Source organism: Tachypleus tridentatus, chromosome 8 (assembly GCF_004210375.1).
Source record: "Tachypleus tridentatus isolate NWPU-2018 chromosome 8, ASM421037v1, whole genome shotgun sequence".
In the NCBI taxonomy this organism is placed as follows: Eukaryota; Metazoa; Arthropoda; class Merostomata; order Xiphosura; family Limulidae; genus Tachypleus; species Tachypleus tridentatus.
This window is the reverse complement of record NC_134832.1, coordinates 18,763,835-18,780,176: the sequence shown is the minus strand read 5'-3', so window position 1 is coordinate 18,780,176 and position 16,342 is coordinate 18,763,835. Positions and strand designations below refer to the sequence as shown.

The 16,342-nt window shown below is 30.2% G+C and overlaps 1 protein-coding gene across 2 annotated transcripts in view; it reads left to right on the top strand.

Annotated features, from left to right (window-relative positions):
* The first annotated feature begins 216 nt into the window (after positions 1-216).
* LOC143258611 (acetyl-CoA acetyltransferase A, mitochondrial-like) overlaps positions 217-16,342 on the top strand; it is a 33,153-nt gene continuing 17,027 nt past the window's right edge. The window contains exons 1-6 of one of the 2 annotated variants that reach the window (XM_076517819.1): positions 217-385; positions 7,202-7,252; positions 8,344-8,461; positions 8,942-9,037; positions 13,719-13,819; positions 15,497-15,589. In XM_076517819.1, coding sequence (XP_076373934.1) covers positions 332-385; positions 7,202-7,252; positions 8,344-8,461; positions 8,942-9,037; positions 13,719-13,819; positions 15,497-15,589 — 513 coding nt within the window. In that variant the 5' untranslated portion in view covers positions 217-331. The remainder of the gene's footprint in view (positions 386-7,201; positions 7,253-8,343; positions 8,462-8,941; positions 9,038-13,718; positions 13,820-15,496; positions 15,590-16,342) is intronic. The other variant, XM_076517820.1, reaches the window with a different exon arrangement.

Here is a 16,342-nt window from a genome sequence, read left to right as displayed (position 1 = left end):
AGTTGGCGGTGGGTGGTGATGACTAGCTGCCTTCCCTCTAGTCTTACACTGCTAAATTAGGGACGGCTAGCACAGATAGCCCTCGAGTAGCTTTGTGCGAAATTCCAAAAAACAAACAAACAAACAAACTCACCATCACGTGTGCTCTCTATACTTGAGTTACTCACTCTATATTCCCAGCACGATGATTGGCTGGAAAAAACAAAAACAAAACGGACGTACAAAAGTAAAGACTGCTATTTTCTTAACTCGTACTCTCATACACAGACTAAAAGTTCGAGAAGTGGTCGGTCTTGAACCTGGTGATAGAGTTTACTTACCGTGAGCTGAAATGTTGCAGTTAAATTTCACACTTAAGGCTTATCCGTTTCGCATTATTTCAAAAGTAAGTCAACACTTTTGTGCATTATGCCCAGTTGAATTTAAAACTTAATTTTAAATGGGAGATCTAAAAGTAGAATATTAACTTGTATTCACGTGCTTGTGACCTTCACTCGGTAGTGGCTCATTTCGATTTAATTGTAAGGCGATAGTTATACGTCTAAGTTCTACTAATGGGTACTGATAATACTGTTCTACATATATGTGGTAAATGAAATGTATATATACTAGGATTTTCAAAGTTATTAATTTTAAAAAGGGAAAATAGGGATCTTCAAAAAATCGCAGAAACAAGATGGGTAGCTTAAAAGTTAATGTGAAAATGTTGTCACCAAAAATTAGACAAGTTTTGGTTTATAACAGTGTTAATGCTATTTCTTCATGCTAAAAATCCCTTTTGGGACTCATTAAGTATTAGTTATTTTTATATATGGAGTCAGAATAGTTATTTGTAGTTTGAGGAAATATTCTCAACACTGCCTGAAAAGGCAGAAAACTTGTACATGAACAGATGATATGCAATATCAGTACAGCTGCAATATTAAGTTAATTGTTATGGTACATGCACCATGCTTGCCGTGAAAATGCCCATCTACAACCGGCATGCAACTATATATATGTATGTAGTAGAATATGAGACTATATATAAAAGAGCAGACATAGATTATAAAAAGAACATACTACTTCAGATATTGTTGATGGTAGATTCTTTAGTCATTGCTAGTTAGCATGAAAGTGCATTAACAGTTAAAACTGCAGATGCTAATGTTATTTTATTTTTTATCACAAACCCACATCTGAAAAGATGTTTATTTGTTAAGAGGTTATGGCATCATTACTCTGTTTTAACTTATTCATTAAATATTATGAATCCACAACAATATTTTTGTCTTATTTTATTCCAGTCATTTGTTAGGCATTTAGAGCAGTGGTTTTTATTGAGCAAGATCAGTGTAGTGATTAAGCTATATTTGATAGCATAACACAGTGTTTAGAGACAAGAGGGGACCTGTTGGTCCATCTTGGCTGTCCTGTCCTCTAAGCCAAACTAAAAATATTAAATAAATAAATGTAAAAAAAAAAGTCAGCCATTATTCATATATTTATCAAGCTTTCTCATAAACTCTCTCAAATTTACTGCTGCTACAACATCCAAAAGTAAACCATTTAATAGACCAACGAGCCTATTTGAAAAATAAATTTGTTTTAGTTGAAGATGGCTTCTACCTTGTCTAAATCTGTATTTATGTCCCCTAGTTCTATGATTCACACTGTTAAATATGAACAATTTTGAAGTACCAACATTATCAGTTTCTTTTACAATCTTAAATGCTCTGACTCTTCTTTTTTCAAGAGAAAACAATTCTAAGAATCTTAATGTCTCCTCCTATGACAACCCTTCCATCCCAAATTCAAATAATGATAACCAGCATGCAATATGTTGCATTCATTATAATTAAAACCCATCCACCATTTATTTGCCTGACTAACTAAATTATCTAAATCCTTTGTAAAGCAGCAGCATGCTCTTCATCATTAGAAACACCCAAGACCTTGATATAATCAGCAAATTTAAGTAATTTTATAGACTATTCTTTAATCTATGTCATCAAAAGGAGCAATGATCCTGAGACTGAGCCCTGAGGAACACCACTTCCAACATTAATCCAGTTTGACTGAGCTCCATTTATAATAACCCTCTGCTTTCTTCCTTCAAGCCACTCTTCTATCCAATTAATTAACTTTTCCCCCACAATTGTAGAGAAATTTCTTTTAAAGCCTTTTGTGTAGCACTTTATCAAATGCTTTTTGGAAATCCAAATATGTAAAATCCACACCTTTACCCTTGTCTACATATATATTAACATTTCTAAAGCATGCCAAGAGATTTGTAAGACAGTATTTACTCTTAGTGAAACCATGTTGACTATCTGATAAAAATTCTAAACTTTGTGATATGACTTTGCAAAGTATCTTTTATTAAAATTTTTCCCATAACTGATGCAAGACTAATAGGCTTATAATTATTGGGACAACATTTGTTACCTTCCTTGAAGGTAGGAGAGACCTTAACTAATTTCATATCTGTTGATACTTGTTCACTTTTCAAGGAATTGCAAATAATTGTGGCAAATGGCTCATGTATCCAATCCTTGACCATCTTTAAAACCCCTGGAGAAATATTATGTGGCACAGGAACCTTATCATTCTTTAAGCTTTCAGTTTTATTTTAACGAGCTTAGAATTTATGTTGTTTTCTTGTTCAACTTTGTTTTCATCTATCAGTTGTTTGAGATGAGTAATACTGCTTAAGTCTTCATTAGTAAAAACTGAAAAAAAGTAGAATTTAATAAACTAGCCATTTATAATCATCAGATACAAGACTTCCTTTATCATCCCTCAAGGGTCATATCCTCATCCTAACATTAGGTTTACCACTAAGGTACATTAAAAATCCTTACTGTTAATTTTTATGTTTTTAGCCAAATTTTTTCATGCATCCTTTTGGATGTTCTCATTTGACCAACATTCTTGATCTTATATAATCTCTATAATACCAGTCAATTTAAATTTATTAAATATGTAATGCTTTTCTTTAATTTTATCTATTAAACCCTTTGTGAGCCAACCTGGTCTTTTTACTTGCAGTAATCCTTTTTGTTTTATAAAGAATATATTTTTTTTGAATATTGAAAAATTCTTCTTTAAAATTTTCTATTTTTACTTAGTGTTTCCAAGTAACTCTGCTTCCCAATTCACAAAATAATTCTTGTTGCATCCCTTCAAAATTTGATTTTTTTTAAATTTTAATTCAAAATATTATTCCTGATTTTCATATGCAGCAAAATTTAAACCTAATATAGCAATGATCACTTGTACCTAGGTGATGTCCAATTTTCACCCTCTCAACCATTTCTTTATTAGAAGTTAACAATAAATTTAAAATAGCATTATTTCTAGTAGGTTTCTTGACCAAATGGTGAAAAAATCTATCTTGAACAGTTTCCAGAAACCTTTCTCCCTCATGGTTTGGCTCAAGCATTTCCAAGTCAATATATCTGAAATTAAAATCACATGTAATTATGGCTTCATTAGCAGCTGAAATCTTGATCTCACTGAAAAAGTTTTTCACCAAGTTCATCAGTTTCATTTAATGGTCTGTAATAAATTTCTACTAAGAGTTTTTTTTTCCATGATATTCACTAACAGAAACCCAAATGGATTCAGTCTTCTTGCTATTATCCTCAATATTCTCAACTTCAATAGGATGTAACTCACATTTTACATATAGAGCCACCTCCTCCCCCTTTCTTTACTACCCTGTCCCTATGAAATAACCTATAACCATGTAGTTAAAAAAAATTTGTAATTAAAATCATCTATATTTAACCATGTTTCAGTTATTCCCATTATTTCAAAATCTTCTATTCTTTCCATTATCATAAAATCATCTGTTTTGTTTCTTATATTTCTAGCATCACAACAGCAACAATTAAACCTATTTTATAACTACTTTCATATTGACTTCCTGTACCAAACTTTCTTCTACATCTCAGTTTGTCTTAGTTTTTCTTTGCCCTCACTACTATCTAGTACTATAAAACTTTCCTTATAGCTGAGTTAATAGCTTTTGCAAACATGCCAGATACTTTCCTATTTAAGTGTAAACCATCCATTCCTAAAAATTTTCTCCTACCACTGAACTAATCTCACAAATCCAACCAGTCAACCTGCTCGCCCTTATATATTAATTTCACCCTAGCATTCAGCCATAACGGCCTAGTGAATTCCATCTCTGCAATTAATTCTTGATAATATCCCTGACACTATTAATTTATGGCACTTTCAAATACTTTTATCAACCAGTTGTACTTATTAATTAGCTTCTCTGACTTATTCTTCCCTATATCAATAGTCCCTACATGTACAACAAAAAGTGCATCATTGCCAGTTCCCTTCATTATCTTATGCTCTGTCAGATGTATCTTCCACTTATGTATATCGTAACTCTTTTCTCCCTATTTATCCCATATACTATTCTATCCATATGCAGTGTCAAGGAATTACCTAAAACTATAACCTACAAATTCATAAACCAAATCTTTCTCTATTCTTTTTATTTTCCCTTCCTTCAGTAGTTCCCCATGTACCATAAGCCAAGGGCTAAAATCTGTTGCTCAGTAGAACAGGGTCTTTACAGTTAAGTTCACCACTTTCAACTCTATTACTACCCTTTTTAACTTACTGAATGTCATTGTTAATCTTAGCTGATGCTTCCCTTGTATGTAAAAGCCAAAGCTTTTCCTGAAGTCCTGCAGTTTATACTTCTCTTTATGTATTTCCTCAACTTTAGTTAAGATAGCCTCCAACTTTTCTTCCAATCTGCAGACTTTACATATAAATTGAACACCCTCACTACTAGATTACTTAAAAGTGTACAATAGTCCAGAGTTCCCTAATAAAATCCATTCATTGCACGTAACAAACTAGGACATTCAACCCCTTGAACTGGTGTTAATAATTTTTATTATTTGTAGAACTAAAATAAACACCAGATACTATGATTAAATACCAGTAGCCTGTTGTTAACACTGTTGCACCTGAGTTTTAGAGTGTATGTGTTAAAGAAGACAATGTATTTAATTTGTCTTACAGTCTCACTGCAAGTTGAATTATGATCAAGTCTAAAGAGCCATCATGTGTACTAAGCCTAATCTGATGTTACTCTACACATTACACTACAAAAATGTAAATTAAAAGCTTGTACCTACTATTTTAGTACCAGATCTTACTAAATCTTTTTTTTTTGTTGTTATCAAATTCTAATTTCTAAAGATAAGAATAATAAAGTGAAATAACATTCAAAAATCTGTTATAAGAACATAGTTTTTTAATATTTTTATAAATAGCACCCTTTAATGTCATAATAGGAAAGGATTTGTCAACTTCTTTAATCATGGATTTTATCCAGTTTTCTTCTCATTTAAAAGAGTTGCTGAGGATAACACCACTGATTTTGAGAAAGGTTATGACAAATTAAATATTTTTTTTATCAATTAAAGAAAAATACAGATTTAAATCAATGAATGTTTTACCTTTTGTTCAGTTTTGTGCAAAACACAACTAAAATGTTAGAGGTTGCACTCAGCTCAGAATTTCAGAAATTACTTTGACATAAAATATGAATGTAGAAATATCTATTTGAAGTTTCTTGACCAGAAGCTTGTCTCGTATGATTGGTCAGTTAGTTAATTCTGTTTAACTGGTGTGGGTAACATCATGATGGTAACAAGAAAACAATGATTATTTATGTAGTTATTATAGAACTAGTACATGAGAGTTGTGTATATAGTCTCTTCTAATGTTAAATACATGATGTAATAGTAACTTATCGAGTTTTACTTCTGTACTAGGCTTGGTTCAAATCTGCTTTTCTTTCCTTTTTAAAAAAGAAAAACATTTTGAAATTCAACTCACATAACCAGAGAATTCATGCATAGCACTAGGTTAATAAAGCATCAAAGTAAAATTAATAATATTTGTTATTTTAAACATAAAATTACTTTCAACTTAACACTTGCATCAATTATCTTGATTAATCTTGTGCATAAGGGCTAAAGAATGAAAAGTTAAGACTATAAATCTATATTCCTCACTTGAATTTCAGAGGTAAAAATATTCATCCTTTTACTTTTTGTTAGTGTAACTGTGTGTATTAAATAAAACATTTCATTTCAAGACATTATAATCAAAGCTGACACATGAGAGTAAAGGAAACTATAAAAGCTTTAATAGTACACAAACTCTATTAGTTGTTGCTTTTTATGATTTTTTTTAATGTTTAAATGATAACTAATCAATTTCTAATGTATTAAAGAATGAATATCTATTTGGAAGCATTGCAAAAAACAAATTTGACTTTAGTCCTGATAATGAGATTGTTAGCTAATATATTTTCAGTTAAGTTTCAAATATGTCTAGGTTAAATGTTTTTAATTACAGGTAATTTTTGTATTTCAAACAGCATACAAGAAAAAAAGTTGATAAATTTTGCCTAAAGTTTGGTTTGTGCTTAATATATATAGTGTGTGTGTGTTTGCATTCTAACTCCTCTAAGCTTATTGGGCCAATCTCCAATTTGTATGTAAACACTAAACTGTGGTGAATATTTTTAAGATGGCTGAATTGAACTTAACTCTGTTTTTATTTTTTACTAATTTGGTAACTATTCCAAGCCTGTTGAGACAGTCTTGGCAAGGTGATGCATTACACAATGAATATTCTAAAGGAATTCAAGAGCAAAGTATGAAAGTTGCTGGACTGTTTCTCAAGCAACCATGATTTTTTCATGGTCAGTGAGATGTAGGGTGTTCAAAGGTGAAACCATCTGTCTTATTTGTTGGTAGATGAAACGTAAACTGCAAACATTACTTATGAACAAGCTTTGTTATAATTTTAACTTTGTGATGAAGTTTATGTTGAAGTTAGTACTATTATGCTAACATTGTTTTAATTAAGTTTAAACATTCCTCATAGTTTGATGGGTATATCAGCTTATGTAGGTTTTAAGGATGGCATTGCAATAAATACTGCAGGTAATAATGTTTGTTAAAAACTGTATATATTTTTACACTGGTATTTTAACGAACATGCACTGATAACTTGCATGCACAACTATTGCTAACATGTAGCATTTAAATTATCTTTTGTATTAGTAAGGTGAGCAGAAATTAATTGGTAAACTGAAAATTGCTTTAGAGTTTAGAGAAGTAATAGATTTTTCCTTGCATGTAAATTAACTATTAAATCTGTATTTCAGTGCACAAGCAAAATGCTTGCCAGAACACTTGCATCTGGAGGTGGTTTTAAGGTATGTTCTATTTATTTCTGTTAATGATATTATGTGGGACTGTACTTGATTTAAAACTATGTATAAATTTTCATTTTCATATTTCAAACATAAATTGCTCTTATACTTTATATAACTAATTAAACAATGAGTGGTCTTTCTTCTGTCAAAGAAGTCATCATTATAATAAAACCTGGGTTTTGAAGAGACTTGTTTGTTTGAGGCTGAATTTGATTCTTTCTTAGTAGCTGAAACATTCTTTAGTTCTAGAATGGCTGAAATATAATTTTAATATTTATAATGGCAGTTTTGGAAGTGAATAAAAATTATAAAACAATAATTGACAGATTATTATTAGTTATTAAAATTTATATTATTCTTCCATTACTTATCTAATCATCTGATGAAAAATATCATGAGGAAAATAATATCTTTGGTTTCTCTATAATTAACTTTTGTATCACATCAACACAGTGTATGAATGAAAAGATAATGGGTAGTTTATATAATAATCTCTAACTTTTATCATTGTGGTAGTGAAGGGTTAATAACTTGTACATTAAAAAAAAAAGGGGATGTTCATACACAAAAGATTATGCTTTACTTTTAACAAATTTTAACAAGAATGATGTTAATTTTGAAAATAAAGTTCAATTTTGTTTTATGATTTATATAACCAATTTCTACATAATTCAGAATGATGTAGAGAGACACGTCTGAATTTTATATCCAGAGAAAAAAAGATGTAAATATTTATTTATTTCGTTAAAGATATCCAAATTAATAAAATGCAGTTTACTATATTCACTCCTTTGTTTGGTGCTTAAATGTTCCTTAGAATGGTACCATTGTGTTTCTAAATTGTGTAATTTACTTTCAGTTCTATTAATATACGACAAAGTCACTTAATATATAGTTCCTATTCTTATTAGTTAGAGTCAAGAAATCTCCCTTCTTAGTTTAGCTGAATGAAACTCAGCATTTTATAAGTCATGTGCATGTTAGTGTTTGTTTCTAAATAACAGAGTATGAATTATTATAGAAGTTTTTAATGCCAAGATCATTTTTTATGTGCTGTTGAACTGTATGTTACCATATTTTTCTACTTCTAGGAAGTTTTTATTGTCTCTGCAGCTCGTACTCCAGTAGGAGCCTACAGAGGTTCATTAGTGTCTTTGACTGCTCCTAGGTTAGGAACAATTGCAATTCAAGCAGCTCTGGAGAGAGCAGGTATTTTTCTCATGTTCATACTTTTGTTTTTATTTAATTATTTTTAGTTATATAATTTGTTATTTTGGGGTTGCACACTTTATTCATTATGATCAAATAAGTTAAACAAATTATTGTATAACTTTGATATTATAAGAACAACTTAAAACACTTCTATAGTATTGTTTTAATACTAACATATTTTATTTATCCAAATGTGAATTTTATATTTTTAAAATATGTAGTTTCTAATAAAGAATTATCTATACTGTTAGTAGTTCATACTTTAAATAATTTGTAGATTCATTCAAGGCTTAAAAATTCATGTATAAGCCTGATTGCTTTAATCACAGTATTTAGTTTTATCTGTAGGTGGCTTGTATGCAGTGTAAATGAAATACTTGTAATTTATCTTTGCTATGGCTATTTTTTTAAACTATGTTAACATGAGTCAAAACTGTGCTCAAAAATTCTAATTCATTTTAATCATTCTACTTTCAGGTATTCCAAAAGATGCTATTCAAGAAACTTACATGGGAAATGTTTACCAGGCTGGTGTTGGTCAGAATCCAGCCAGACAAGCAGCACTAGGAGCAGGTAACTTGTATGAGATAGTTATATGATGAAACTAGAGAATAAAATCTCAGTGACTCTACTGTGTTGATAGGTTGTGATTTTTGCTTTGAAGGAGGTGTGTATTTTGTTTCGTGTGTCTAATACAGGAAAATGGTTTTGATGTGGTAGTACAGAAAGTATGATTTGTTCATTAAATTGGTTAAAAGAATGTTTAATTTCTTTTATAACCAGTGAAAGTGACTTTATTAGTGTATTATTATTATGCAAAAAATATCCAAGGAATTTTTATGCCTACTGCAAGAAAGGCAAAGTGAGAAACATCTTTTGCATATACTTTCACCAGTTGATAAGACTTCTGAAACTAAGTGTTTATAGAGTCTGTAGTTTCCTGTTATACTCGCATGATTGTGCTTTCTTGTTTCTATGAAAAGGTTGTTTTTTATATATATTTCTTGATATTATTTATGTTTGCTTGGAAATGTTTGTTTGATATCATTATAAAATAACTTAGAGAAAAGTTTTGATACTGTTTGGTGTGATTTTATAAAATTTTAATTTTTTTCAACAAAGAAGCTGGTAATAGGTGATTGGTTTATCAATTTGTGATATTCTCTTACTTCCTTTCACACAAGGCTTTCTCTAACTTCTTTCTATGCTTTAAGCATTGCTAAAAAAACTTGTACTCGGTGCATCATCTATATTCCCTATCAGTTTCACCCCATTTCTGAACATGTACATGTCATCCTAAAATGTATCATATTAATACTCTCCACCAGTAGTATTGCACCACCTATATTGGTGCAGCTAGCTTCCTCTGCTATTCCCACTCAATTCTCACTTGCTTAAATGGCAAAAAATTGTTTTGATATGTTTATGCATGTGGCAACCTTTTATCAACATGATTTTTTGTCATTTGATTTTTTTTTTCAACAGTTTTACTGTTTTTATTCACTTGTTTTGACAATTTGCATTTATTTATTGTTATCAAATTATAAGAGATCTTAGGATAAATTTGAGATAATTGTATCTACTAGGGAAATTCCTATTACAGTTAAAAATTCTACTGATACAACTTCCCTGGAGTTGAGTTTGACTATCTGCAGAGACGGTACAGGCCTTAATTTGCAGGGAGCTAGATCCGTGTGTTCTGATGGTGATTTAGTTATCTTTTCAGTTTGACAATGTTTCTGAGGAAGAATAAAATGGATGAGAAGACAATTTGGACTCTCTCTTTTTTTTTGTTCTGGCATCTTATTTTGGTCTATCTCAAATTAGCTCTTCAGAAGTTGTCACCTTCCATCAGTTTCTGTGCTGCCACATCAATTACTGTGGTGCAGAATTGTTCTTTTCTTCCTCTTTTCCTGTTGCTTCCAGTTCTTCAAGGGGATCTATGGTAAGTTTTGTTTACATATAAACTTCATATCTGGTTAATATGATCATGGTAGGTGTGGCTTAGGTGCCAATTTTATGGCTTTGTCCTCATTAATGCATGAGAGAATTACGTATTTCACATCATCAGTGCTAAGACATTCGTAAGTTAAATATTTATATCTCCTTTGTCATCTAAGTTGTTTTAAATTAATTGTAAGTAAGATATTTGTTATCACTTCAATTTTCAGGCAAATTCAATTTGTTAATCTTGCTTTGTAGACTCAGCAAATTTTGTGGGTTTGTTAGTTCATTATTACTAAGTACTTTAACTACAAGTATATTTACAATTTGTAAGTTACAGATTATTACAACTAACATCTAATTTATTGTCCAATCTTAAGTATTTTTTTTCATTTTTAGCTATATGCCTTATCATCAAAATTTTCATCTTAATAAAGATTAATAGGGCTGAGTTTTGCTTTAGTCCTTTTCCTATATTTTTGATACGATAAGTGTTACAGTTCAAGACCCAATTGTTTGAACTAACATTAACTCTAAATATTTTGTCTGGAAGTACCAACTCTTCTGTAACATCTTCTCATGGTGACACTTTCCTTCCCTGATTCATTAAACATTTTCCAGTTTTAAACATTTTAAATTTAAATTACCCTTTCTTTATGATGGCTGAAGATTTTAACAAAAAATTACAATTATTTTCATAAAACAGTCACAAGTTTCCATCTCTTTTTGTTTAATTTTATTGCTCACTGTACTTTGATCAATCAGTGTTAAGTGTTTAATTTTTGCATTTTGGTTACTTATGTTACATCAATAAATCTAAAAACTTGCTTCAGGATTGAGTCCTTATTTCTTTTGGAAGCAAGTCTTCATTGTTTCTAAATTTTCTCACTGGGTTGGTTGTCCAAAAAAATAATTTTCATATATACATTTTAAAATATGACTAGTAATTCAAACAATAAAAGAGAATGCCCCTAAACTACTTTAATTTATCTGACTTTCTGTATGACCTACAAAAATAAGGTTTAAAAAATGAAATTACTTGGTGGAACATCAACTTTTGTCTTCATTCCATAAAATATAGTGGGAAAAGTAGTACCTTTTTCCAAAGTAACTTAATGTAAAGACATCATAATCATGTAAATTACAAGTTGACCTTCTGTTGAATATAAACATGTACCATTGACAAATAAACAGGATTAAATTAGTAAATCAGCATCATAAAATTAATATTTCTGGTTGCACAATAGCTTATTTCACATAATGTTATAAAAAATCTATTTCCTGATCATTCTGTTCACCAAAACTTGTAGAACATGTTTTTAACATTATACAAATATTGTGTACATAATTATTACTGAAAGTAATCACAAGTGCTGTCAGTCTAATGTATTTAATGAATAAATAATTTTAAAAGCATGAAGAGTTGGCAGGAGCTTGTTTGGTTGGTTTAACTAACTTATATCTTAGTAAAGAAAGGAGGCAAGATATTATCTTAAATTATGTCCTCTTAGTATCTGTAATTGATGATTGGAGAATACAGAGAAGAAAGTTATCATGTGACAAACAGAAGTAAAGAAATATTTTATTTAAATATTTTCTTTTTTAAAATTAAGAATTTGAAACATACATAATGGTCAAACATGTGACAATCAAGTTTTAATTAAATTTTGAATGTACTAAAATTCATGACATGCATACTTTAACTTTTACCAATGTACATGGGGTTAAGCAAGTGCGGAACAATCTAAACTGATTGATTGAAACTTGCAATACCATTACATTAGCACAGCACACACATAACATTAAGCAAAGTTTGGCCAGCTTAGAAGATGTTATTATAGTTGAACTTTGTGCAAAGTTTCTAGAGGATGAACTGTTATTTGGAGGTTTATGTTAGTCCTAAATACATACATTAAGCTAGTGTGAAGGAATCCTCATAATAAAAGTATGTAATAAAATCAGAAATAATATTTACATACAGAACAATATATTCAATACTTTTAGCAAAATTGAGACTAAAGTTGGAACAAAATGTGTTTTAAAAATACCATATATCACGACATGCAAGTTGATCTCGAGATCTAAGTCGAAAAATCCTGTAATTTTCTGATCATTGGTGTATAAGTCTACTTCTACACAGTTGTTTGTCTTTTTGGCAAATTTCACAATTTGGATCTTAAAATTTGTTTTGTATCTCGTATTCTGGAGGCATTTTGATGTGCATCCATGTGTGAAGAAAAGACAACTAAAATTCATGTTACAATCTTTATAAGATCATTTTCTAGAAGTTGAAAGCAAAGGCTATGATTGGTTTTTACTAATGTGAAATTTGTTCTGCCTAGATCATCATATCCTCCATTGACAATTGAAAATTTTCCTACACTTTTTTTAATCAGTTGTACAAGTTTCTTGGTATAATATTTGGCCCAGCATGGCCATGTGGTTAGGGTGCTCGACTTGTAATCTGAGGGTCATGGGTTCAAATCTCTATCACACCAAACATGCTCATCCTTTCAGCTATGGTGGTGTTATGATGTGACAGTTAGTTCAAATAGTCATTGGTAAAAGAGTAGCCCAAGAGTTGTCAGTGGATGGTGATAAACACCTGCTGTCTGTTTAGTTTAACACTGTAAAATTAGAGACAGATAGCTCTTACAAAATTAACAACAAACAAACAGTTGATATAACATTCTTTTATACACACGACATACAATAGTTAAAAGTTGTTTGCTCTGTGTAATGTTGTTTCTCTGTGCCATGAAAAGTGTGGCACCAATATATGCAAAGCTTGATACAGTTCTTCTTATTAACATGTAGAGCCTTCATAGTTCAGCAGATATACAACCCTAAAAATAATTTCTTTTTTATCTGTGGTGAGCAGAGCACAAACAGCCTATTGGGTAGTTTTGCATTTAACAACAAACAAACTCTAAATCAATATCTAGTGATCATTGAATGCCCATTAAACAAGTCTGACAATATAACTGTAGTGGCTTGACATGTAAGGTACGTTACTATGATACATGTTAACTGCAGACTCGGGTAGCGAGATAATGCAGATAGTACAGCAAAAAAACAAAAACGTTTCTATAAGATAATAATAATTTAAGGGAATATCAAAAATCATATAATACATAGTAAAAATGTACTGATGTAAGCAAGAAAAAAACCAGTGTTAAGTTTTAAAAGAAAAGTAAATTTGTGTTATTACTTATAATTTCTATAGGTTTGTCTGTTTCTACACCTTGTACTACTGTTAACAAAGTTTGTGTTATTACTTATAATTAGCTTCTCATTATAATTTCTATAGGTTTGTCTGTTTCTACACCTTGTACTACTGTTAACAAAGTTTGTGCCTCAGGAATGAAAGCCATAGCTTTTGCAGCACAAAGTCTTATGTTGGGACATCAGGCAAGCATTTGAAATAAGGATCTTCTTTCTTTCTTTTTAATGTCATAGTTTGCTCTTTCAAAACATTATTAAGTTAAGCAACAAAGAAAGAAACATATGTGATTGATTTGATATTTAACTTATAAAATATAAGCTGAATTTGCATAACTAATATAATACTTTTTGCACTTTTTCCATTCTTAATGTTTCTGTTAGAATTGTTTGGTTAAACTAACTATAAAAAATAAACAAATGAAACTATGAAATAATTAAAGTAGAAAACCACTACAAGTTTTAAAATGAAGGTTCTTATTAGATTGTTAAAACATTAAGAGATGTTGTGGGGGGGGGAAGAAGAAATAATAGTAGTTGGAGAAGATAACAGAAGAACAAGTTTACACTTGATGCAAGTACCAGTACAAGTTTTTGTTGTTGTTTTTTTCTAGTAGATTTTAATTACTTAAACAAATCTAGTATATAATTTGTTATAAAAAAGGACTTTAAAAAATTGTAGAAATCACACTTGATATCTTAAGAAAAGGTAGCTACATACAAGTTTTAATGCTTATATTTATTTTGTCAATGCAAGTTGTCATTTCATACATGAGCAGTGTTTCCCAAACTGTTTTGGTTCATGGACTAGCCAAATTGTTTTGCATGTGTGGTTTGTAATCCACATTATGAGAGGATAATTTCATTCAACACATGAAATAACTATAATATTTAACCACAGACTTACCTTTATAAATTTTAATGCAGTGAGTGCACCTGTTTTTAAGAACAGTTTTATAATGTTCGTTGTAATGTTTGCCAGTCAAAGCCCCTCATGTCAAGTTCAGCATTCATTCTGGCTGTTTATTTGAACTTCAGAATTGCAAATGATAAAATTCTAATCTTGCAAGTGGAATAAGAAGATAAACTGTTTTACCTGCAAATTTTGGGTATTCTCCAATCTGTTAATCCAAAACACTTGTAGTGGATTTCTTATAAACTCTGACCTTATTTTTCTGTAAACAAGTGCTTTTCTTCTGCTAGAAAATGGCAGGCAATGTGTGAAACACTCCAATGAAGACTAAATTTTCCCTCTTTAACTTAAATTATGTGAAACTGAGTTTTAGACTTTTCCACTTAATTTATACATATTTTGCATGATAATAAGGTTAAAGGTTTCAAGTGTCTGATTTGCTCTGTGATCTGCAAACTCTTTCTTTTCGAAATTTTGAAACTTTTCTATGGACCACAGTTTGGGAACCTCCACAGTAAAAAAACAAACTAAGCATTTAACAACATTAAGAAAGTATGATAAAAGTTTTGTGCTAGTAAGACAATTTGGTAATATACTATGTGTTGTAGGAATTTGTGATACACCTTTTTATGTAAAATATTTCTGCTCATATAATGATTCTTTGAAATGACTGATAGCTTTAGGTTGTTTAATGGCAGTGTTCTGGAATGAATTAAGCGCTGTACATAGGTTTTCAATTTGTATTTCATCACAATTATTAGTAAACCTGTGCTCAACACAAACTTGTTTACTTGCCTTTTTATATATAACATTTAACCATAATTCCTATCTCTTTTTTTTTAATCATATAATTTTCAATTCCCAAAAACTAAGGCAAGCAGAAAGAAGTTGAATCACTTTTATAAGTTGAAAGGACAGTAACCCTTACAAACAAATGATATTATATCTAACAGGAAGTCATGGTTGCTGGAGGAATGGAAAGTATGTCCAATGTTCCGTATTATCTTCCTCGAGCAGACCCACCTTTCGGAAACATTACTTTAATTGTGAGTATTTTTGCACAAACTGCTACAAATATGCTTAATTACCATTACATCCACATTTAACTTTGTGAGAATATAATAGTTATTTTTCAAGTTGGAGATAAACTACGTGTCAGTACATAATATCATGAAATTTAATTTATTGTAATGATAATGAAAAGGTTTTGTAACCAGAGCTAAATGAATAATGGGATTAAACAACTCAGACCTTTCAATTTAAACTTCATAAAAGTTGTTTTGGTTTTAATAGGGGAGTTCTTGTAATTGAATTGCATATATTTCAAAAATAATATTAATATTTTTCTATGTTCTAAGTACTTCCTACAAAGTGGGGAAAAAGCAAATATCTTCTTAGATCAAATTATTACTTCGTTTACCACAATGATCATTTCTTGTTATATTTGTTACCACAAATACAAACGAACTAAAAAAAATGGAAGAACATTGATATTAAATGAATATGCATCCTCATTCACCCTGTTTTTTTTAATTAAATTACATCTTTTAGTCTCAAAACTATGTGTTGTGGTCTTTCTTTTATGCACTGTTTCTGCAGTATCTCGTTTCAAGACCAGCAGTAATCAGCCATCGTGGTGATGCTCTACCTTTAATGATGATACTTCTCCATTTCTCTGATGTCTTTATGAAATCTTTCCCCTTGTTCTTTGCTGACAACATGAAAATTTTAAGGGAAATAGTCAGTATGCAAGTGTAAGAAATGATTTTTCAAGCACATATTATAGTCAAACTCTTTGA